This window comes from Larus michahellis, chromosome 1 (genome assembly GCF_964199755.1).
Source record: "Larus michahellis chromosome 1, bLarMic1.1, whole genome shotgun sequence".
Taxonomy (NCBI): Eukaryota; Metazoa; Chordata; class Aves; order Charadriiformes; family Laridae; genus Larus; species Larus michahellis.
Window position 1 is genome coordinate 54,939,184 of NC_133896.1, and position 17,324 is coordinate 54,956,507.

Here is a 17,324-nt window from a genome sequence, read left to right on the forward strand (position 1 = left end):
TAGGTGAGCTGCTGTGATTGATGTAGGAAAAAGAGTAGGAAGCCACAGGAAATTTAAAGAAGAAAAGCCTGAAGAACAGATTTCTTTGCAATGTGGGAAGGCTGGCAGTAAGTCATAGTAACAGTAACTATGAAAGACTTGGCTATTTCAGCTCTGCTGACTGCTTTATTATGAACAAGCTGTTAGCACAGTCCATCTTAAGGCTGTGGAAGTACTTCCAATGTATAAAACTCCATCCGAAGGCCAAGAAAGTCACAATGAACTGGCTGAGACTAAAATTTCCCGAGTTGGGGTTGTGCCTCAGGCTAAATTTGTTTGGGAACGTTCAGCCAAAAATTTTTTAATCCCTTTCTAATGGCTGACATCGTTCTTAGAAATCCATTGTTTATCTGACCTTCTCCTAACCCGCTAGAAAAATTTCTGGCGATATTTTCCTTTCTCAGTTTAATGCTTTGAAGCATTACACGCGGAATTTGGCAGGAGGCAGCTTTCTGTTAGGAAGACACATTGCACCAGCTCTCTAAAACTGTGCTCAAACTTGGCCGCGTTACAAGCACTTGAAAACCCAGTTTGCGTGCGCTTGGTAGAGTTCACAGCAGTTTTTCAGCTAAAATTCCCCAGAGACGGCTGAACGGAGCAGGTGGTGGTTATTGCCGGCTGCCGGAGGCTGGCAAGGGTGAATGACAAGTGGGAAGCCGGTCTCCTCCGCACTCCCCTTGCCCCCTTCCAGCACAGAAACGGTCGGGGGGAGAGGCCGCCCGAGTGAAGGCAAAACAGGCGAAAGATAGATGGTGGGCTGAAACAAGGAGGTGAAGGAAAAACCAAAAAAGTCTGGGACTGGGTGGGAGAGCATGTTCTCTGGGCTCAGAAGAGGCCACCGACGCGGAAAGTATTCTGGGATCTCCACCAGACCCAGCTTTGCCAGGGAGATGGACAGCCAGGGAATAGGAGCTGCAGGCTTCACGCTGAGCCTTCCTGCCGTTGCGAGAGGCTTCGCTCCTCCAGAATGAAACATTGCTGAGGTTTGGATCCATCTAACGGTGTTAAGGGGAAAGTGGGCAGCCTGCTGGGATCTGGATGAAAAAGTTCTGAAAGCTCAAGGAAATAGTCGTATTATGTGCCCAGTGCTTCCTGGCTGGCTCCAGCATTGAAGCAAAGAGGGAGAGAAGAGTGTTTCCTTGGCCACTAAAAGATTTTCCCCGCACCTCTGTGAAGGAAGGGGATTGTGATGCTGGGTAATTACGGAAACTGCACTTTTCATAAACAGGCACTAATCTGTCACCAGATTAGGGCCCAGGGTGCCAAACTTGTGACCCTGAGAAGCCATTTGCAACCCCAGCCGGGAGCTGGGCACAGGTCCCGGACAGCTGTGTGTGGCAGTCAGGTGCCGTCAAACACAGCTTCTAGGCTTTTCCTGGTAGGTACCAACATACCAACACTTAAAAGGCCATTTGGACTCACGTTTCCATTTTCTCCATCGGTGGCACCTCAGAGGGATGCTGCGGGCACAAGAGACTGCCTGCTCCCAACCCCCGCAGTCACGGATGACCATGGTGGAAAAGCCCAACAAAACCAGCTCTGCCTTCTGGGCAGGATGGGATCACCAGGTGGCAAAGTAGGCTTTGAAGCCAAATACTATAATTAAAACAAGACTAGTAAATAATCATCATCTGTCCTGCGCACTGAATAAAGGGAGGCTCCTTCAGAAAGGAAAAATGGCACGAGACCATAATTAAAGATGATCTTATGGAAAATACGGACAAAAAGGCTCAATTAAAATTGTGCAGGCAGCTCTTGCATTACTCTACTTCTGGATGCTTCGTTTTGCAATATTAATAAGCTTTTTCTTAAAGCTGCCTGTTTGTATTGCAGGTTCTACAGTAAAAGGATGGTGATGGCTGCGTGCAACTTCCGTAACTTCACTTAGCTCATCTCTTAATCGACTGTTCACAGTCACAGCCATACACCCAGCACAGCGGGGCTGCAGCTAGCTAAGATTAATATGTATGGATTTGGAGGTTGCTTCCCCCCCACCTCCCCTGACTCGAAAATTGCTCAAAATATTACTTTCTTGAAAAGAAATGCAAATGAACATCTTTCACTCTTCAGGAGGATAATTACCCTTTTCTCATTCTCTCTCTCAGAAAGAGATTTGTTTTCTATTGTTTCTTTGCTTGCTTTGAAAAACTGTTCTTTTGAAATTACCTAAGCTACAGCACTTGCTCCAGCCCTTTGCAGGAACGGCAGTCCATGCCACTAGCCAAAAGTGGAGGAGGTCTCTAGTTTGCAGCCTGAAGCGGGTAGAGGAAAAGATGCCTACCACAACATTGCCCACGTCGCTTTGCCTTCTCCTCGCCCAGAAGCACTTGACTGGCTCATCACCAGTCCCACGTTGCCGTGGGACTCTGGGCACTCCTCTGCATGAAGCACCACTGCTCCTCACCCTTTCCAGCCTGTCTTTCCTGAAGAGCCGATGTCCATCTGTGGCAGCTCTCCAATTGTGTGAACTATCCCACCATGCCTCTGTAATCCTAAAGAAATCATAATTCCGCAGTTGTGTGGGGGCTGGTAATTCCCCCCGCCCCAGTTGTTTCCCGTGCTGCATGTGTTTGTTTACAGGCACTTGAGATGAACCCTGAGTCATGATGCTTTCACAAGGGACATGCGAGATCACAGGATCATAGGATCGTTTTGATTGGAAGAGACCTTTAAGATCATCGAGTCCAGCTGTTAACCTAATACTGCCAAGTTACCACTAGACCATGTCCCTCAGCACCACATCTACATGTCTTTTAAATACCTCCGGGGATGGTGACTCAACCGCTCCCCTGGGCACCCTGTTCTGATGCTGTAGAGACTCCAGTGAGGGGACTCTGCACACGGACAACGAGCATTTAGGTGCCTTTTTGGACAAGGGGCATTTCGAGGCGCTGGCTGCCCACCAGCGCTGACTGCACAGTCTCTGCAGGTGCATCGCTTTGCAGCCTGAGCTCTCCATCACTGCCGCAGCAATTGCTCCATTAGGAGCTTTTCTCTGATCACGCCAAGATCACAGATCAAATTGTGATGGGTTTACTGCTTCTTTTTAGCTAGAACTAACTGTCATAAGAGCGAGCTTTATTGATCTCTGATGGCAGCGATGCCAGGAGCACATAGCTGTGCTGTTTTAGGAAATACTTTGTCTCCATAATTGTCTTTGCATTACTGCTGCCCCAAAGGCTGGAAATTCGAGGATCCTTGCAATGCACGTGCTTTCTCCCTTGTAGCTAAGCTGTATTGTACAAAAGTCAAGGTCATCGTGCTGACTGACATTTGGAGTTGGATAAAGATCGGTTTTCCAAGAAACATAAATGATTTTTAAAGTCTCAGGTCATGGTTTTAGGCTAAGTTCTGTGACAAGTGCTTTCTGTAAGGGAAAGCTTCACCTGACCTGAGCTTTCTCAAGCTCCTGTGGAACAAATGCTCACCTTGCAAACAGAACCCCGGACGGTTTTTGTTTAGGAGCTGCTTCTCCCTTGACTTGCCTGTACAAACAAGGAGGCGACACAGATTTAAATAAACTCTTTCAAAATCGCCCCACCAGAATGCAGCAAGACTGGATTGATAGTTGTGATCCCACCTCGGCTGTGGGAGAGGGCACCCAAACACCTGGACTTTACTCAGCCCTGCCCCACGGAGGGCACCACTGCCGGAGCTGCCACCAGCGGCAGAGACAAAGAGGCCTCTGAGCTCTGGCTTTGGAGGAGGAGGAGGAAGAGGAGGGATGACGCTCATCACCACTCCCCCAAAACTGAGCTGAGCAGAGGAGGAGCTTCGGGTTTGAGCCAAGTCCCACATTCAGAGGCCAGCAACCGCAGGGAGAGAGGAGCAGGGAGACAGAAAAAGAGACTGTGCGGAAGACGAGAAAGCAAGAAGAGGGTCAAAAGAGGAAGACCAAGGAGAAGACAGGCTACAAAATGTCATTGCTCCTGTGGCTGGGGTCCCAGCTGTCATCCTGCTGGAGCAACATCTCCGTACTGGGAGTTTTTCTTACAGTCTTTACTTTACTTCTTGACTTCATGAAGCGCAGGAAGAAGTGGACCCGTTACCCACCGGGCCCAATGTCGCTGCCGTTCATTGGGACCATGCTGTACGTTGACTTCCAAAACCCCCACCTCTCCTTCAACAAGGTGAGTGCTAGCCCCCGTGACGAAGGGCCCCCTCACATGACTGTGGGCCCAGGAAGGGTGGGACATCCTGGCAAGAACTACCCTTGCACAAAGCCAAAGAGCAATGCCCTCTCCGAAGTCCAAAGATGAAGCAAGTCACTGCCTAAGGACACTGACCTGGCCCAGACAGATAAACAGGTAATCACACACCAACACTCTGCCAGCCTCCGTCTCCCGACCTCAGTGGGAGATCCTGTTGTGCCCCCAATGATGGATGATGCTTGCTCTGCTGTAGAGCTGGCCACTAACTTAACATGTGGGCCGGTGTGGGGACAAGAGAATGGGGAAACGCACAAACAAGGGAGGAAAAGCAAATATCTGTGGGCTGGGGATGTGGCTGCAGGAATGGCAGGGTTCCCTGCGAGTGACTTAAGCACGCCTACAGGCATGTGACAGTTCCAGTGAAAGAGATCAGCTGGCAGGATTTGCCCCAGCAGCAATGCCCAAAATCTCGGTGGCATTCCTATTCAACGTCAGGGCTCAGCTTTTCTCAAAGGAGAAGCACAGCACAGCTTGCAGCAGATAAACCACTGGGGTTTTGTGCTTCAGTTTAGGAACTCTAAAGGTTTTTTCTCTAGGACAGCACTGTTCAGCTGTCTGTCCAAAATCTGCCAAATAGAGAAACTAAATATAGCATTAGTATTATTTGCTTGCATATAGTCCAAAAGATTACCATTTTTAAATCACATCACATCAGGGTCATGCTAACCACAATCTTGACCAGTAATCGCTTTTAAGGATGTATTTCTACTGCCGGTGAAGTGCTAATTTCCTTTCCAACCCCGCTGCAAATGCAGTCATAAGTACTCCAATTCCTTGCATTGCTACAGTGCAGAAATGAAGACGCTTAGCTTTAAGAAAAAAAAATGACATAAAAAAAAAGAAAAAGAAAACATAGCACAGTCTGTGGGGCATTGCTACTATTGCATTGTCTTCCAACAACCCGCTCCCTAGTGCTTTGTTCAGTGTTACTGACTAGCAGGGGAGCTTCGACCTGCCGTCTTGGGAGTCTGCGTCCGGCCGTAGAATCATAGAATCATAGAATGTGTTGGGTTGGAAGGGACCTTTAAAGGTCATCTAGTCCAAGCCCCCTGCAGTAAGCAGGGACATCTTCAACTAGATCAGATTGCTCAGAGCCTCATCAAGCCTGGCCTTGGTCAAAGGGCTTGTCTACCTGGAGGAGACTTAGCTCCGTGGGAAGGTCCCATGGTGAGTGCATGGCTGACGGGCTTACCTGTGCAGCCATCCTGCTGTCAGCGTTATGTCTCTTAGAGATCACAGCAGATGTAGGGTGTGTGCCAGTTACCAGTCTTACTAGTTGTGTACACTGCTTTTAGGGAGAAAGTTGACCTGAAACTCCAGTGTGGAATTGCCTCTTCCAACCTTGTTTCTAGAATCTGGGCTCTGGGTAGATCTTTAGGAACAAATGCATATTAAAAAAAAAAAATAATGTATCACCTTATCATCAATATTTCCTTCTAGCAGAAGTAGACTAACTCAAAACTTGCCTAATCTTTCAGATCAAAATAAATACAAGTATTAGGAAATAATTTGTTGCTGAGCGTGCAGCCTTTGAAAATCCCCAAAAAGGTCCTTGCCTTGTGTTGTCCACAAACAAAATCCAAAATACTTGCACTATGGCCATGGCAACAGTTTGGCCAGGGTGGGTGTATTCTAAATCTTTCAGCTCACAGAGCGTTGATCCCCGCTTCAGCTGCTGTTTGGCACCGCTCTGAGCTGTTGCACTGCCAAGACACGGGTTAAAGATAAGCTGAAGGTCTCCTCATAAAAGCACCGCAAAAATCACTAAATAGTAAACGCCCTAAGGAAGGATCAGGTGATATTTTTGATGTTACATTCAGCTCATTTTCAGGGATGTACTTTTTTATGTTGGCAGCTTCACAAGAAGTTTGGAAATGTCTTCAATCTCCAGAACTGCTGGTCCAACCTGGTAGTACTGAACGGGTATAAAGCAGTGAAGGAAGCCCTGGTCCACAGATCGGAGGACTTTGCTGACCGGCCATACTTTCCAGTATATGAACATCTGGGCTACGGAAATAAATCTGAAGGCAAGTCCCTTGGAAACAGACATTCCCCACTGGCACTAGCACAAGGAGGACTGAGTAGATGTTGGGTAGATGGAAGGTTTCCTCACTACCGTGCCACCTTCTCATGTCCCTCTGGGTCAAGCTCCTTGTATGTCTGCCAGCCTTTGGCTGTGACAAAATCAGATGTGATGAAAAGGGGGCTCCCCTTGGTGGCTGCAGTACAGCTCCAGGCTAGCACACGCCTCTTCAGCGGTGTTAGGACACCATCAGTGATACAGCTTCCCTGCCAGCTTTGGAGCTGGTAGCTCCAGACACCCAGTAATTAGTGCTTATGCTCACACACCGTGTGCATGTCATTGTCATCACAGACAAAAAAAAAGGTAACTTTCCTCCAAGACAATATTATCCAGCATCCAGCCCACATCTCCCATCCCCAGCTCCTGTGCCAGTGGCACCAGCTGCTACCCAGTTCACCCAAGCTGAGGGTGCGATGCTGAGTGGTTTGGGGGAGTGATTCCTTTACCCTCAGCAGCACTTGTTGCTCTCGTTGAATCCCCCTCCACCTTTGCTAGCCAGGCACGCACACTAGAAAGTGCAGTAATCCGTTTTTAGAATTGTTCTGTGAATAAGCTGTACAAGATCAGACTCAATATCTTAAGGTCAGGGGGCAAGAGGATGGGGCCAGGCTCTTTTCAGTGGTGCCTAGTGATAGGACAAGGGGCAACGGGCACAAACTGGAATACAGGAAATTCCATATGAACGTGAGGAAAAAATTCTTTACTGTGAGAGTGCCAGAGCACTGGAACAGGCTGCCCAGAGAGACGGTGGAGTCTCCTTCTCTGGAGATATTCCAAACCCACTTGGACACGTTCCTGTGCAACCTGGTCTAGGTGAACCTGCTCTGGCAGGGGGGTTGGAGTAGGTGATCTCAGAGGGTCCCTTCCAACCCCTGCCATTCTGTGATTCTGTGATTCTTTCACCTGTTCACACAGACCTGTACCTCCAAACTCACATTTGCTTTTCTCCAGCAAACTTTGCTTGACGGGTCAGAGCTCCTGACATTTCTTGCTCATCCATAATTCCAGGGATCGTTGTAGCAAGATATGGGCATGTCTGGAAGGAGATAAGAAAATTCACACTCTCTACCTTGAGGGACTTCGGGATGGGAAAGAAATCCTTGGAGGAGCGAGTGGTGGAGGAAGCTGGATTTCTGTGCACTGCAGTCAATTCTGAAGAAGGTTTGTCACATCCAGAAGCACGGGGAAATCATAGGAAAAGGCAATACAGGAATGCAGAGAGAGAAGTAACACTACAACCACTCCCGTTTGCATGCCGTGCTCTCTTCCTAAGCAAAAGCAGTGTTTCCAGTCTATATGCATTATAGACCCTGCTCTACCTTGAAGCCACTTCTACTTTACACAGTGGGGCTACTGTAACACTAATCCACTTGAAACAGGAGATAAATAGGAAATAAACAGAATTAAAGAGGTAAAATATAATTATTCCCAGAGCTGGGTAACTATTACCGTTACGAAGTTTAGTGGAACATATTGATATTATCACATGCAGTAAAAGTGCAGCTGAGAGTTTTCACAGCACATTGCCTGTCATCTAGACACAAAGCAAAGTGTTATCTGTGAAGTCACAGAACAGCCCTGCAACTCCGCTCTTCTTGGGAGTTTTCTCCTTTAAACAAGGATCAACCAAATAGTGGTAGGAGACGAATCTTCACTTCCTAGTACGATGCATTTGTACTTTGAGTGCTTTTGGGGGCTTTTTCTCTTGAAGGCATCAAGGAGGCATTTGCGTATTCTTGTTGCTGACAGCTGAGGCCCAGCAGCTTGGTGTTGCTTACCTTCATTGCTTGGTGTCCTTTGCCATTTTTAGGTCGTCCTTTCGATTTACGTTTTCTTGTAAATAATGCAGTCTGCAACATCATCTGCACCACCGTCTATGGAGAGCGGTTCAGCTACGGTGATGAGACATTCAAGAAGCTGTTACATTTGTTTGAAAACTCCCTAAAAGAAGAAGCTGGATTCCTGCCTCAGGTAAACCAAGAGCGTAATATGAACTGTAAGAAGCTGCCCTCTGTTGCTTGAGAGAGCACTGTGTTTTTGTTAGTTTTCTTTTTGCATCACATAATATCTTCTCTCTCTCTCTCTGGTTCTGGCATCCCAGCTTCTTAACGAGGTGCCCATTTTGTTGCATATCCCCGGAGTGCCACAGAAAGTCTTTCGAGGGCAAAAGGCGTTCATGGACTTCATAGACGTGCTCATAGATAGGCACATGGAGACCTGGAACCCTGCTTACATCCGAGATTTCACTGATGCGTTTTTAAAGGAAATGGAGAAGGTAGGGTGACACCACCAGAACCTCAGGGTCCAGGGGCAATTCCTCTGCCTGTTCAAGCTTGTTGATAGAAGCTGACTTTCCTCATAAAGCTGTATAAAACCTCTTATTAATTTCCTACTTTTTCATTCCATGTTGTATCTTGAGAAGAAAGGTGTTAACTTCTTCATGCTGTAACCTCCTTTATTATCTTAAGAGACCATATTATCTGCTGATGTTCTTGTACGCATTTTCTACCTTCACATTCCCCTCACTGTCTAGCAACTCCCATTCTTTCCAGCCTACACCATTTTGACGGCATTTAAAAGGCAATGATTGAGAATTCACTAGTATTTCTAAGTTTCCACCAGGGGACAAGTCAACACGTAAGATTCTGTGTACGTCAGTGCCTTAATGACTGATGTCTCAAAATCAGTGCAGAACTGCAGCAACAGACAGGCTTTTTGGCATCATTGCCCAGTCCGTAGCCTGTCTTTGAATCAAGTTATGACTTGGAAAGACAGCATCTCCTTTGGGATGTGTATCTTTGAATTGCTTGCTGAGAATTAGTTCCCTACAGATCAGATGAAGGCCTAAATCTGAACCTCGCTGAAATTAAAAGGAGTCTTTCCTTTGATTCAGTCAGGCATGAAGTCAGTATAAAATCAAAGGTACTTGCGTCAGCCCATCCATCCACCATATGTTTCTGCACATGGATTCCCTAAATTTCAAGTGCCAGATGAGCAATTGTAGCAAATTCTGCCTGGGAATTGCTTCCGCCATCCGAGTCCTCAGGCTGGACTGCTGCTCTGCATAACAAACCCTGCTGTGCTGCGGGCGCCGGGGCACCTCCAGTCCATGCATTAGCCCCCCTGAGCTCGCACGGGCAGAGCAACGTGACCTATGTTCCTCTGCACCGAGCAGTACTATTTGAGGCTGGATGAGACCATGTTGCCTCTTGTCACATCCCTCTTCTGTTCGCTAAGGTCCCCTGATAAGCCAGTCTGATAAATCCTTCTACCGGGTTAACTTTGGTCAGTCAGCCACGTGGCTCCCTTGCCAGAGATCTTTTATTGGAGTAACAGTTGAGTCTTAAATGCCTTATTAACTGCTATCCATATTACAACAGCATCAAAATATACAGAATAACTTAACAGAAGCTAGTCCCTAGGAAAGGAAAGTATAAAGAGGATTAGAAAAGACAAGCAGATGAACTCATGCAGAGAGCTTGTCATATCTCATATGCTAACAAATTTGAGCTCAATTAGCATTTGGATGAGAGACTAGTTTTGCTGAAATTGGTGTTGCAGACTTAATAGGCAGCAATGATGCCCTGATCCTTCTTTTTTTTTTTTTTTTGAATTGTAAGAAAATAGCAGGGCAGAAGCAGGGAGAATCTGTAATGCATAGCTATAGACAACCCCCTCAAAATACTGTTAATTTTGCATTTGCCACATCAGTGCAGCCTCCTCTCTACTTGTGTGGGTTTTATGACCTGATCAACCCTGAATAACAGTGTTCCCCCTCCTCTGGGGGAGGATGTTACCGCAAGTGGCTGGGGCCTCTTGTCTGTTTGAGTGGAGAGCACAAAAGACGTTCACATCTGTCCTGAAGGCAGGTGTAGCGTTCATCTCTCAGGATACGGGAGGTGACCGGTGACCTTCAAATACAGGAGGTAACACAGTGACCAAACTACATCAGTCATACACAGAGCATTGCCTGTGTTGTCCTCTACTCTCCCAATGAACTTCTGGGTCAGCAAAAACGGATCTAGTGCTTCTCAGTACTTCTCTGGAACAATGGTCTTCTCACCCAGCAAATACCCCAGCTCCAATCACCCACTTCTTTGCCCTCCACAGGGTAAGGCGGCTGAAGAGAGTGGTTTCACCTATAACAACCTTCGTCTGGTGACCGCAGACTTGTTTGCAGCTGGTTCTGAGACCACCTCCACCACTCTCCGGTGGGCACTTCTGTATATGCTTCTCCACCCGGAAATACAGAGTAAGTCAGAAGACAGGCAGAGGTGTGGTGTCTTCTCTTCAACCCTCATTTTTCTGCGAGGAGGCTTGGTTTGGGGATTTTGCAATGAGGAACAGCCTTGGTGATTGTTGGTCTGGCAGAAACCAGGAGAAACAATTCCCAAACATAGCTGTTCTGGCAGGGACCTGTGGCAGGGGAGAAGCCCTGATAAAAAGATGAGTTGGAAGGGCAAGTTTGTGCTCGCCTTCATTTTGAAGGCTACTTGGGGACTTTCAGTGGCCACAGTACCCTCTTTCCGGTATCTGGAATAGATGCTAATCTCTTAATTCTCTAATGGTGCGTGCCCAGGTACGCTTTCAGCTGCATAGAGAGGGGTAAGGTAGGATGTTGACTGACGAGACCTTTATTAAAGACACTATACACAAAGAACAGATACACAGGTGGCTCTGAGCAACTGAAAACAGATGCATTTCCCTCTATTTTCTGTTCCTTTCTCTAATTGCTTGTCCTGCTCTCACCCAGTGTCTACAACCTCATGCTGCCAGCCTTCCTACAGCTTGTACCAGCCCCTTCTCTTTATCTAAGGGCACTCTAATTCCTTAGCTGTGCTGCTTTCAGGTAAGGTCCAAGCAGAGATTGATATGGTGATTGGCAGAGAGAGATCACCCACCATGAAGGACCAAGTGAGCATGCCCTACACCAACGCTGTGATCCATGAAGTGCAACGCTACGGGGATGTTGTTCCTATCGGACTACCGCACATGACGTACCGGGACACCGAGTTGCAAGGCTTTTTCATTCCCAAGGTGACCGTGGCCAGATAGGCAACACAGCGTCCTCTGCCTGTGCAGATGCCAGGCCTGGGGTGTGGGTGACCTCACGCAACATTGCAGCCTTACACTTCTAGCCCCAAATTACAGTCACTAGCGAGCACTGAAGTAGGACATTTTAAAATGTGTTCTGTTTTAAATAAGATACAGAAGAGAAGATCGGTGCCTTATTCTGAAGCACTGCATGATGGTTGCATTAGATGGGAGACACGGACCAAAGAGGGATCAGCACTGATCTGTTGTGCCGAGGTAATGCTGCTGTTCTCACATAAGTTGTCTCCTTTTGTGGATGAGCACAGGGTACGACAGTCATCACCAACTTGTCTTCCGTGCTGAAGGATGAGACAGTCTGGGAGAAGCCAAACAAGTTTTACCCCGAACACTTCCTGGATGCGAATGGGCGGTTTGTGAAACCAGAGGCTTTCCTGCCTTTCTCAGCAGGTAAATCTGAGGAGGGGATCCCTCTGCAAGTCAGAGGCACAGCAGGAGGGGTGATCTGCTTCTCCCACGGTGATTTCAGCGTGGTTTAATGTCCTCTTTCACTGACACTTTCTACTCCCTCTCTTGCAGGTCGCCGTGCATGCCTGGGGGAACAGCTGGCCCGGATGGAGCTCTTTATTTTCTTTACCACTCTCCTGCAGAAATTCACCTTTGTGCTCCCCGAGGACCAGCCCAGGCCACGGGAGGATGGTTGCTTTGCCCTCACGAGCTCTCCATACCCATACCTGGTGCGAGCTGTCCCAAGATAAGTGCACACCACTCTCCTGTCACTCAGAGACTACCACCAACGCAAACTCTGTCAGAAATGTTGCAGGGCTAGGCAGGGTCATGCTGGGTTCTGCTCAAGACCCTGCTCTCATCTGCCTGTGCAGATGCCCCCAGCTGTGTAAAGTAAGGATCTGGCCCAGTATATAGCTTAGCTTAATTCCAATCCTGGATCTTGAATCAGACAGCCATAGCAGGTTACGAATGACCGACAAGTTTGCAAGTATATGTGTGCCTAATTAGCCAGCTCTGCTGTACTTTGGGCTCTCGTCGTTTGTAGAGGCAGTTTGCTGAGCACACAGCTACTGAAAGAATTATTAGTCCTAAATCAGTTTACTGAAATACAAGGGTATCCTGGGTAAAAGACAACCCTGGGGTCTTGCACATTCTAAGAGCACAAAAACTTGCAAAAATCGGTAAGGTACTCCTGGGCCCACTCCCTTCCTTGTTAGCCCCATTGCATACCCAGCCATGCTCTGCCTCCCATGCAGTGCCATCCCACAGCCGCGGGTGCCTCTGCTCGGTGCCCAGAGGAGACCAGATCTGACTCGATTCCTGCAAAAACAATCCATCAGCTGATCTGGCATGTGCTGCTGGTGGGCAGGGACATAGCTTCAGGTCTGTCAACAAGGTGACATTTAAATGCAGTTTCAGAACAGCGCTCCTGAATAATAAATATAGACCCATCCAATTAATATAGATCCCCTTCGTTCCTTCTTGTTTATTGCATACTCCTGTCCATTGCGCATACACTGCATTGCCTTCATTTATAGCCCCAAAGAAACTAAGTTTTAGCCCAGAGAAATGCCTGACAATCCTTATGTCACACTATGCCTCCCGTAGGAGTAAATACCAAGGAGTAGTACACAAATAATCCATATGGTGTTTCAGCCACAGAAGCAGGTCATTTGTGAAATACAGAAATTCCTATATTTTAAGAGGAATCCAGGTGTTCAGATTTACCCTCTCCTATCTAAATAATTCCTGAAAACCGCTTTTTTCAGCATTACATAAAGTAATATCTCAGGCAGGTTTGGAACTCACAAAGGAATGGAATTATGCTGTTTGAAACAGCTGCAGATTTCCGAGCTGCCTTTCTCTTTCTCCCTGCAATATTCCTGACAAATTGTTTTGCAAGGTGTTAAGATACGTTAATGTTTAGATTAGTAGTAACTGCCTTTTAACCACATGGCTGAAAAGACCATAGCATAAAGGAGCTTCTACATTTAATCACAACTGAAGAAAGCCACATTCACATCTATCTTTCTAATAACTAATTTTGGAAGCTATGAAAGCTATTGAATTATGCAAATACTTAATACCGTTGTTAAGATTTTTACTTCAGCGGGAGCTGCACATTTATGCTTTTCATCTGCAAAATAATCCAAAAGAATAAAAGTGGTCTGAAATTCTTCTATTCCCCCCTCTCCTCTTTGTGGCTGTCTCACAGACCTGCCTCAGAAACTCACGTGACAATTCTCTCCTTACAGCCAGCAGCCCGCCTGTTTCGTTCAAGATCTTTTCAGTGTTACTTTTCTGTTTGGTTCAATGACACTGAGCTGAACATGCTTGGGTTTATAGTTACCAGCACACACAGAAGTGTCTTTAAAAAGAAGCTGTCAGTGAACTAAACTTTAAACTGGAATGATTCCAGCAATCACGTATTTGGACAGAGTGCAGGTATAGCTGGAGCAGGGACTTTTTAGCATGCAAGAACGCGTTGAAGGAAAGCCAACCTTCATGTGCAAACATCAGTTGGTGTGCCGCTTGGGAGGCAAAAGGGAACAAATAGATCATTGCAAAATACACATCTAGCAACGATAATCGTGAAGGGGAAAGCGTCTCCAAGCCAAAAAAAAACCCCGTGCAGCGGGTGCTGGGCTGAGGGCAGGCGCTGTCACACCACGGGGAGGAGGCGGGAGCTACTGTGAGGATGGGGCCCTGGCCGAGAAGCGTCCTGCGGCCTCCTCTCACCCATCGCCCCGGGGCCTGCGCCTGCGGGTGACCCGGCGGTGGCAGGGACCGGGGTGAGGGCTCACCAGGGGCCTGCGGTAGCTGCTGCTCTCCCCCTCGGTCGCTGTCGTGAGGCCCCGGCACCTCGCGCCTCGGTGAGCCCTGCGAGATTAAACCCGGCCCTCCTCGTACCAAGCCGGTGCTGCCCTTGCCTCGCTCGGTTTTCCCTTTCCCTCCGGCACTCCTTCGGACCCCCCACCGCCCCCGCGCCCGGTCCCTCCCGCCGGTGCAGGCCGTGAGGGGCGGGGCAGGCCCAGCCGCCCCGGGAGGCAGGGCACACCACGGCCCCGCCCACCCACTGATTGGCTCCTCCCCGCAGCCAGCGATGATTGTCCCTTCTCCCAACCAATCAGATGGGAGGTCACCGCTAGTTGCCCGGCCCAAAAGGCTGGAGTGGCAGCGCAGCCGGCTAATAGAAGGCCGCCGTGCCCGTGCGCGTCTCCCACCGGCGGCGGGGGAAGGAGTGGCCGCCGCGGCGGCTGCAAAAAGATGGCGGTGGCGGGGAAGGGAGCGGTGTCCGCGGCGGTGAAGCCGATCTTCAGCCGGGACCTGGGCGAGGCGAAGCGGCGCGTGAGGGAGCTGTACCGGGCCTGGTACCGTGAGGTGCCTAACACGGGTGAGGGACGCGGAGCCGGCGGCGCATGCGCGGGCGGGAGCGCGAGCTCAAGGTCGTAACGGCCGCCCCGCAGCCGTTGGGCTCTTAAAGGGCCCGTCGGGGGTGGGTGCCTGGTACCCCCGGTGTGCGGGGTTCAGCCGCGGCCCTTTCCCCGCCCTGGCCCGCTCCGTGCGGGGGAGGGCAACGCGGTGGTGCGGGGCCCGCGGGCTGTGGGCCGCTCCCCGGCGCAGCGCAGGCCCACCGGGCTGGCGCGGCCGGGGTTGCCTTGCCGTTACCGGGAGGGAGAATCCCCTGTCTCCTCATGCCTTGCTTGGCTTTCCGAGCTAAGCGGAGGAGAAATCTGGCTTTCATTTTCCAGAATAGGGGCGCCTGGCACGATTGTCTGCCTCCTTAATGTTGCACTGGGACTCGTACTGCATCTGTGTCGTTTATTCGCTTTAAATTAATCTTGTTAGCTGGCAGACATCGCAAGAATAAACGACCGTGTAGTGTTTTGTAGGGTTGAGTTGCGTGGAAAAAATGAAAAGCAATATAGATGACCTCTGTGGGCATTCTGGTTTCCCTAGTGCACCTGTACCAGCTGGACATCACAGTGAAGCAGGGGCGTAACAAGGTGCGGGAGATGTTCATGAAGAACGCCCACGTTACAGATCCACGGGTGATAGACATGCTGGTTATTAAGGTATGAACAAGTTACTCCCATTTTGTTGAAGCTGCAGAGAATGTGAGAATGGATAATTAGTGGTGAGTGTGATGGAGCAGAGGGACAGTTTTTATCTCAGCTTGCACTATGGAGGAGTTCTCTCTTGCGATCCAGATTGGTTTATCTCTGTCAACAAACCTGTTGATAAGGGATTGAGCTGCTTTAGCATGCAGAGGAACAGGGTCTTAACTCACCTAAGTCAAGAGCTGCTAGAATACAGATTTCTGTCACTCAGTGTACTGGCTCTTCCAGTTTGCAGATCTTTAAAAGGGGAAGTGTATGGCAAGCAAAATGGTATTTTAAATACTATGTTCGGGTTTGGGTTGTTTTTTTCCTAGAAAACAATGGCAATCAAAGAAAGGGGGGAAAAGATGCTGCTACCAAATTTACCAATAAAAATCACCTTTCTACTCCTTACAGTACCCCCTTAGATTGGGATGTGGTTTTGTTCACCGATTCTGAAACATACATTAGAGTGGTGGTACTTGGTGGGAGGCTGGCCAAACACCTTGAGTCCATAACACATCTGGCTATGTCTGGTTCACAGTAATCAGCCCACCAAGAGTAGGACAAGGCTTTGAAATGGGTCTGAGCAACAATAACTGACTGCTGCAGTTCCAATGCATTAGAAAGCTTCCAACCAAGGACTGCTGTGCTCACCAGCCTTGCGTTTCGAGACAGGTAGTCTGTCTTTACGTGATGAAAAAAATGGCAACAGAATCCTTGATGATACAATAGGTGACCATTACATGCTCTCTCATTCTACCCTATGTTGCCATCCTCCAAAACCAGTACAATAATTCCCAGACTGGAGTCATGAAGAAGTTATGTTTAATATCTCTGTGGTAGTGATACTAGTGCAAAGCACTTAACAGCAATTTTACTTAGTTTTACAGCTAACTTGCTGCTATTCAAAAAAATTAAATGGAGTTGCGTGAAAGTTAGGGATGCTACGTAGAATTTCATGCTGGTCATGAGAGAAACAAGCCAGGTTCTAAGAAGGGGACAGGGTCCCTTGTCTATTCTGTGGGGCTGGGAAGCTGTGTTCTAGAGACAAGCAACTTGTTAATACAGGCCGTGAAGCATTAAAATCACGAGGCAGGAACAGTATATATATTTGTGTATAGGTGTATTTGCCTATAGTATAGGCGATGCAGGCAGTCTTTAGGAATACAGAATTGTTAATGCAGCTATCTTAAGGGTGTTTCTAAGTGCATTCAAATAACCTTCATAGTCCAGTATAGTTAGAATCAGGCTCTAACTGCAAAGTAGTCTAAAATTCTTTTGTCTGTGCGCAGGGAAAAATGGATCTTCAAGAAACCATTCAGGTATGGAAGCAGAGGACTCACATCATGAGGTATTTCCATGAGACGGAAACCCCAAGACCTAAAGACTTTCTGTCCAAATTCTATGCCGGCCACGATCCCTGAGAGATTGACTCTGTGTCTTCCTGCCTTGTATTACAAATAAAGTTCTATATAGTAGAAAAATATCTGTACAGAAAGATCGTATAGCATATTAGGAGGCTGATGACTAAGTCTGATTCCAGAGTGTGTGCAAGTCATTGATCGGTATGAAGAGCTGTGATTTCCTGGTTTTGCCAGTGTGTTTTCAGTGTGAGTTTGTCCCATCACCTGCACTGGGGCGTCTGCTGAATAACCACAACACAACCTGGCTGTGGAGGTTTCTGCTTAGCCTGCAGCGCTGTGCGTAGGTGTCAGCTCTGTGGAAGAAAGAGCAGAAAAGACTGTGCCTTCAGAAAAGCCAGTGTAGTCACAGAAATATTCTTGTGCTTGAGGCCCATCTGTATTCATGCAGTGTTTTGCAATTTCA

At 48.1% G+C, this 17,324-nt stretch overlaps 2 protein-coding genes across 2 annotated transcripts; both read left to right on the plus strand.

The window, feature by feature from the left end:
* The first annotated feature begins 3,804 nt into the window (after positions 1-3,804).
* CYP2D6 (cytochrome P450 family 2 subfamily D member 6) lies at positions 3,805-13,576 on the plus strand. The gene is made up of 9 exons (XM_074577688.1): positions 3,805-4,169; positions 6,106-6,277; positions 7,342-7,494; positions 8,144-8,304; positions 8,435-8,608; positions 10,444-10,585; positions 11,183-11,370; positions 11,694-11,835; positions 11,965-13,576. Exons 1-9 carry the CDS (start codon positions 3,957-3,959, stop codon positions 12,141-12,143), a joined length of 1,524 nt encoding a protein of 507 aa, XP_074433789.1. The 5' UTR covers positions 3,805-3,956; the 3' UTR covers positions 12,144-13,576.
* Positions 13,577-14,554: 978 nt separating this feature from the next.
* On the plus strand, positions 14,555-16,983 carry NDUFA6 (NADH:ubiquinone oxidoreductase subunit A6). The gene is made up of 3 exons (XM_074577791.1): positions 14,555-14,788; positions 15,355-15,470; positions 16,790-16,983. Exons 1-3 carry the CDS (start codon positions 14,662-14,664, stop codon positions 16,919-16,921), a joined length of 375 nt encoding a protein of 124 aa, XP_074433892.1. The 5' UTR covers positions 14,555-14,661; the 3' UTR covers positions 16,922-16,983.
* Positions 16,984-17,324: the final 341 nt, after the last annotated feature.

Bases quoted from the DNA above. Each gene is read 5' to 3' on its own strand.
- NDUFA6 (XM_074577791.1), top strand. From the start codon at position 14,662: ATGGCGGTGGCGGGGAAGGGAGCGGTGTCCGCGGCGGTGAAGCCGATC. The intron at 14,789-15,354 runs GTGAGGGACGCG...TGGTTTCCCTAG, and splicing joins CCGTGAGGTGCCTAACACGG to TGCACCTGTACCAGCTGGAC. The intron at 15,471-16,789 runs GTATGAACAAGT...GTCTGTGCGCAG, and splicing joins TAGACATGCTGGTTATTAAG to GGAAAAATGGATCTTCAAGA.
- CYP2D6 (XM_074577688.1), top strand. From the start codon at position 3,957: ATGTCATTGCTCCTGTGGCTGGGGTCCCAGCTGTCATCCTGCTGGAGC. The intron at 4,170-6,105 runs GTGAGTGCTAGC...TTATGTTGGCAG, and splicing joins CCCACCTCTCCTTCAACAAG to CTTCACAAGAAGTTTGGAAA. The intron at 10,586-11,182 runs GTAAGTCAGAAG...TGCTGCTTTCAG, and splicing joins TCTCCACCCGGAAATACAGA to GTAAGGTCCAAGCAGAGATT.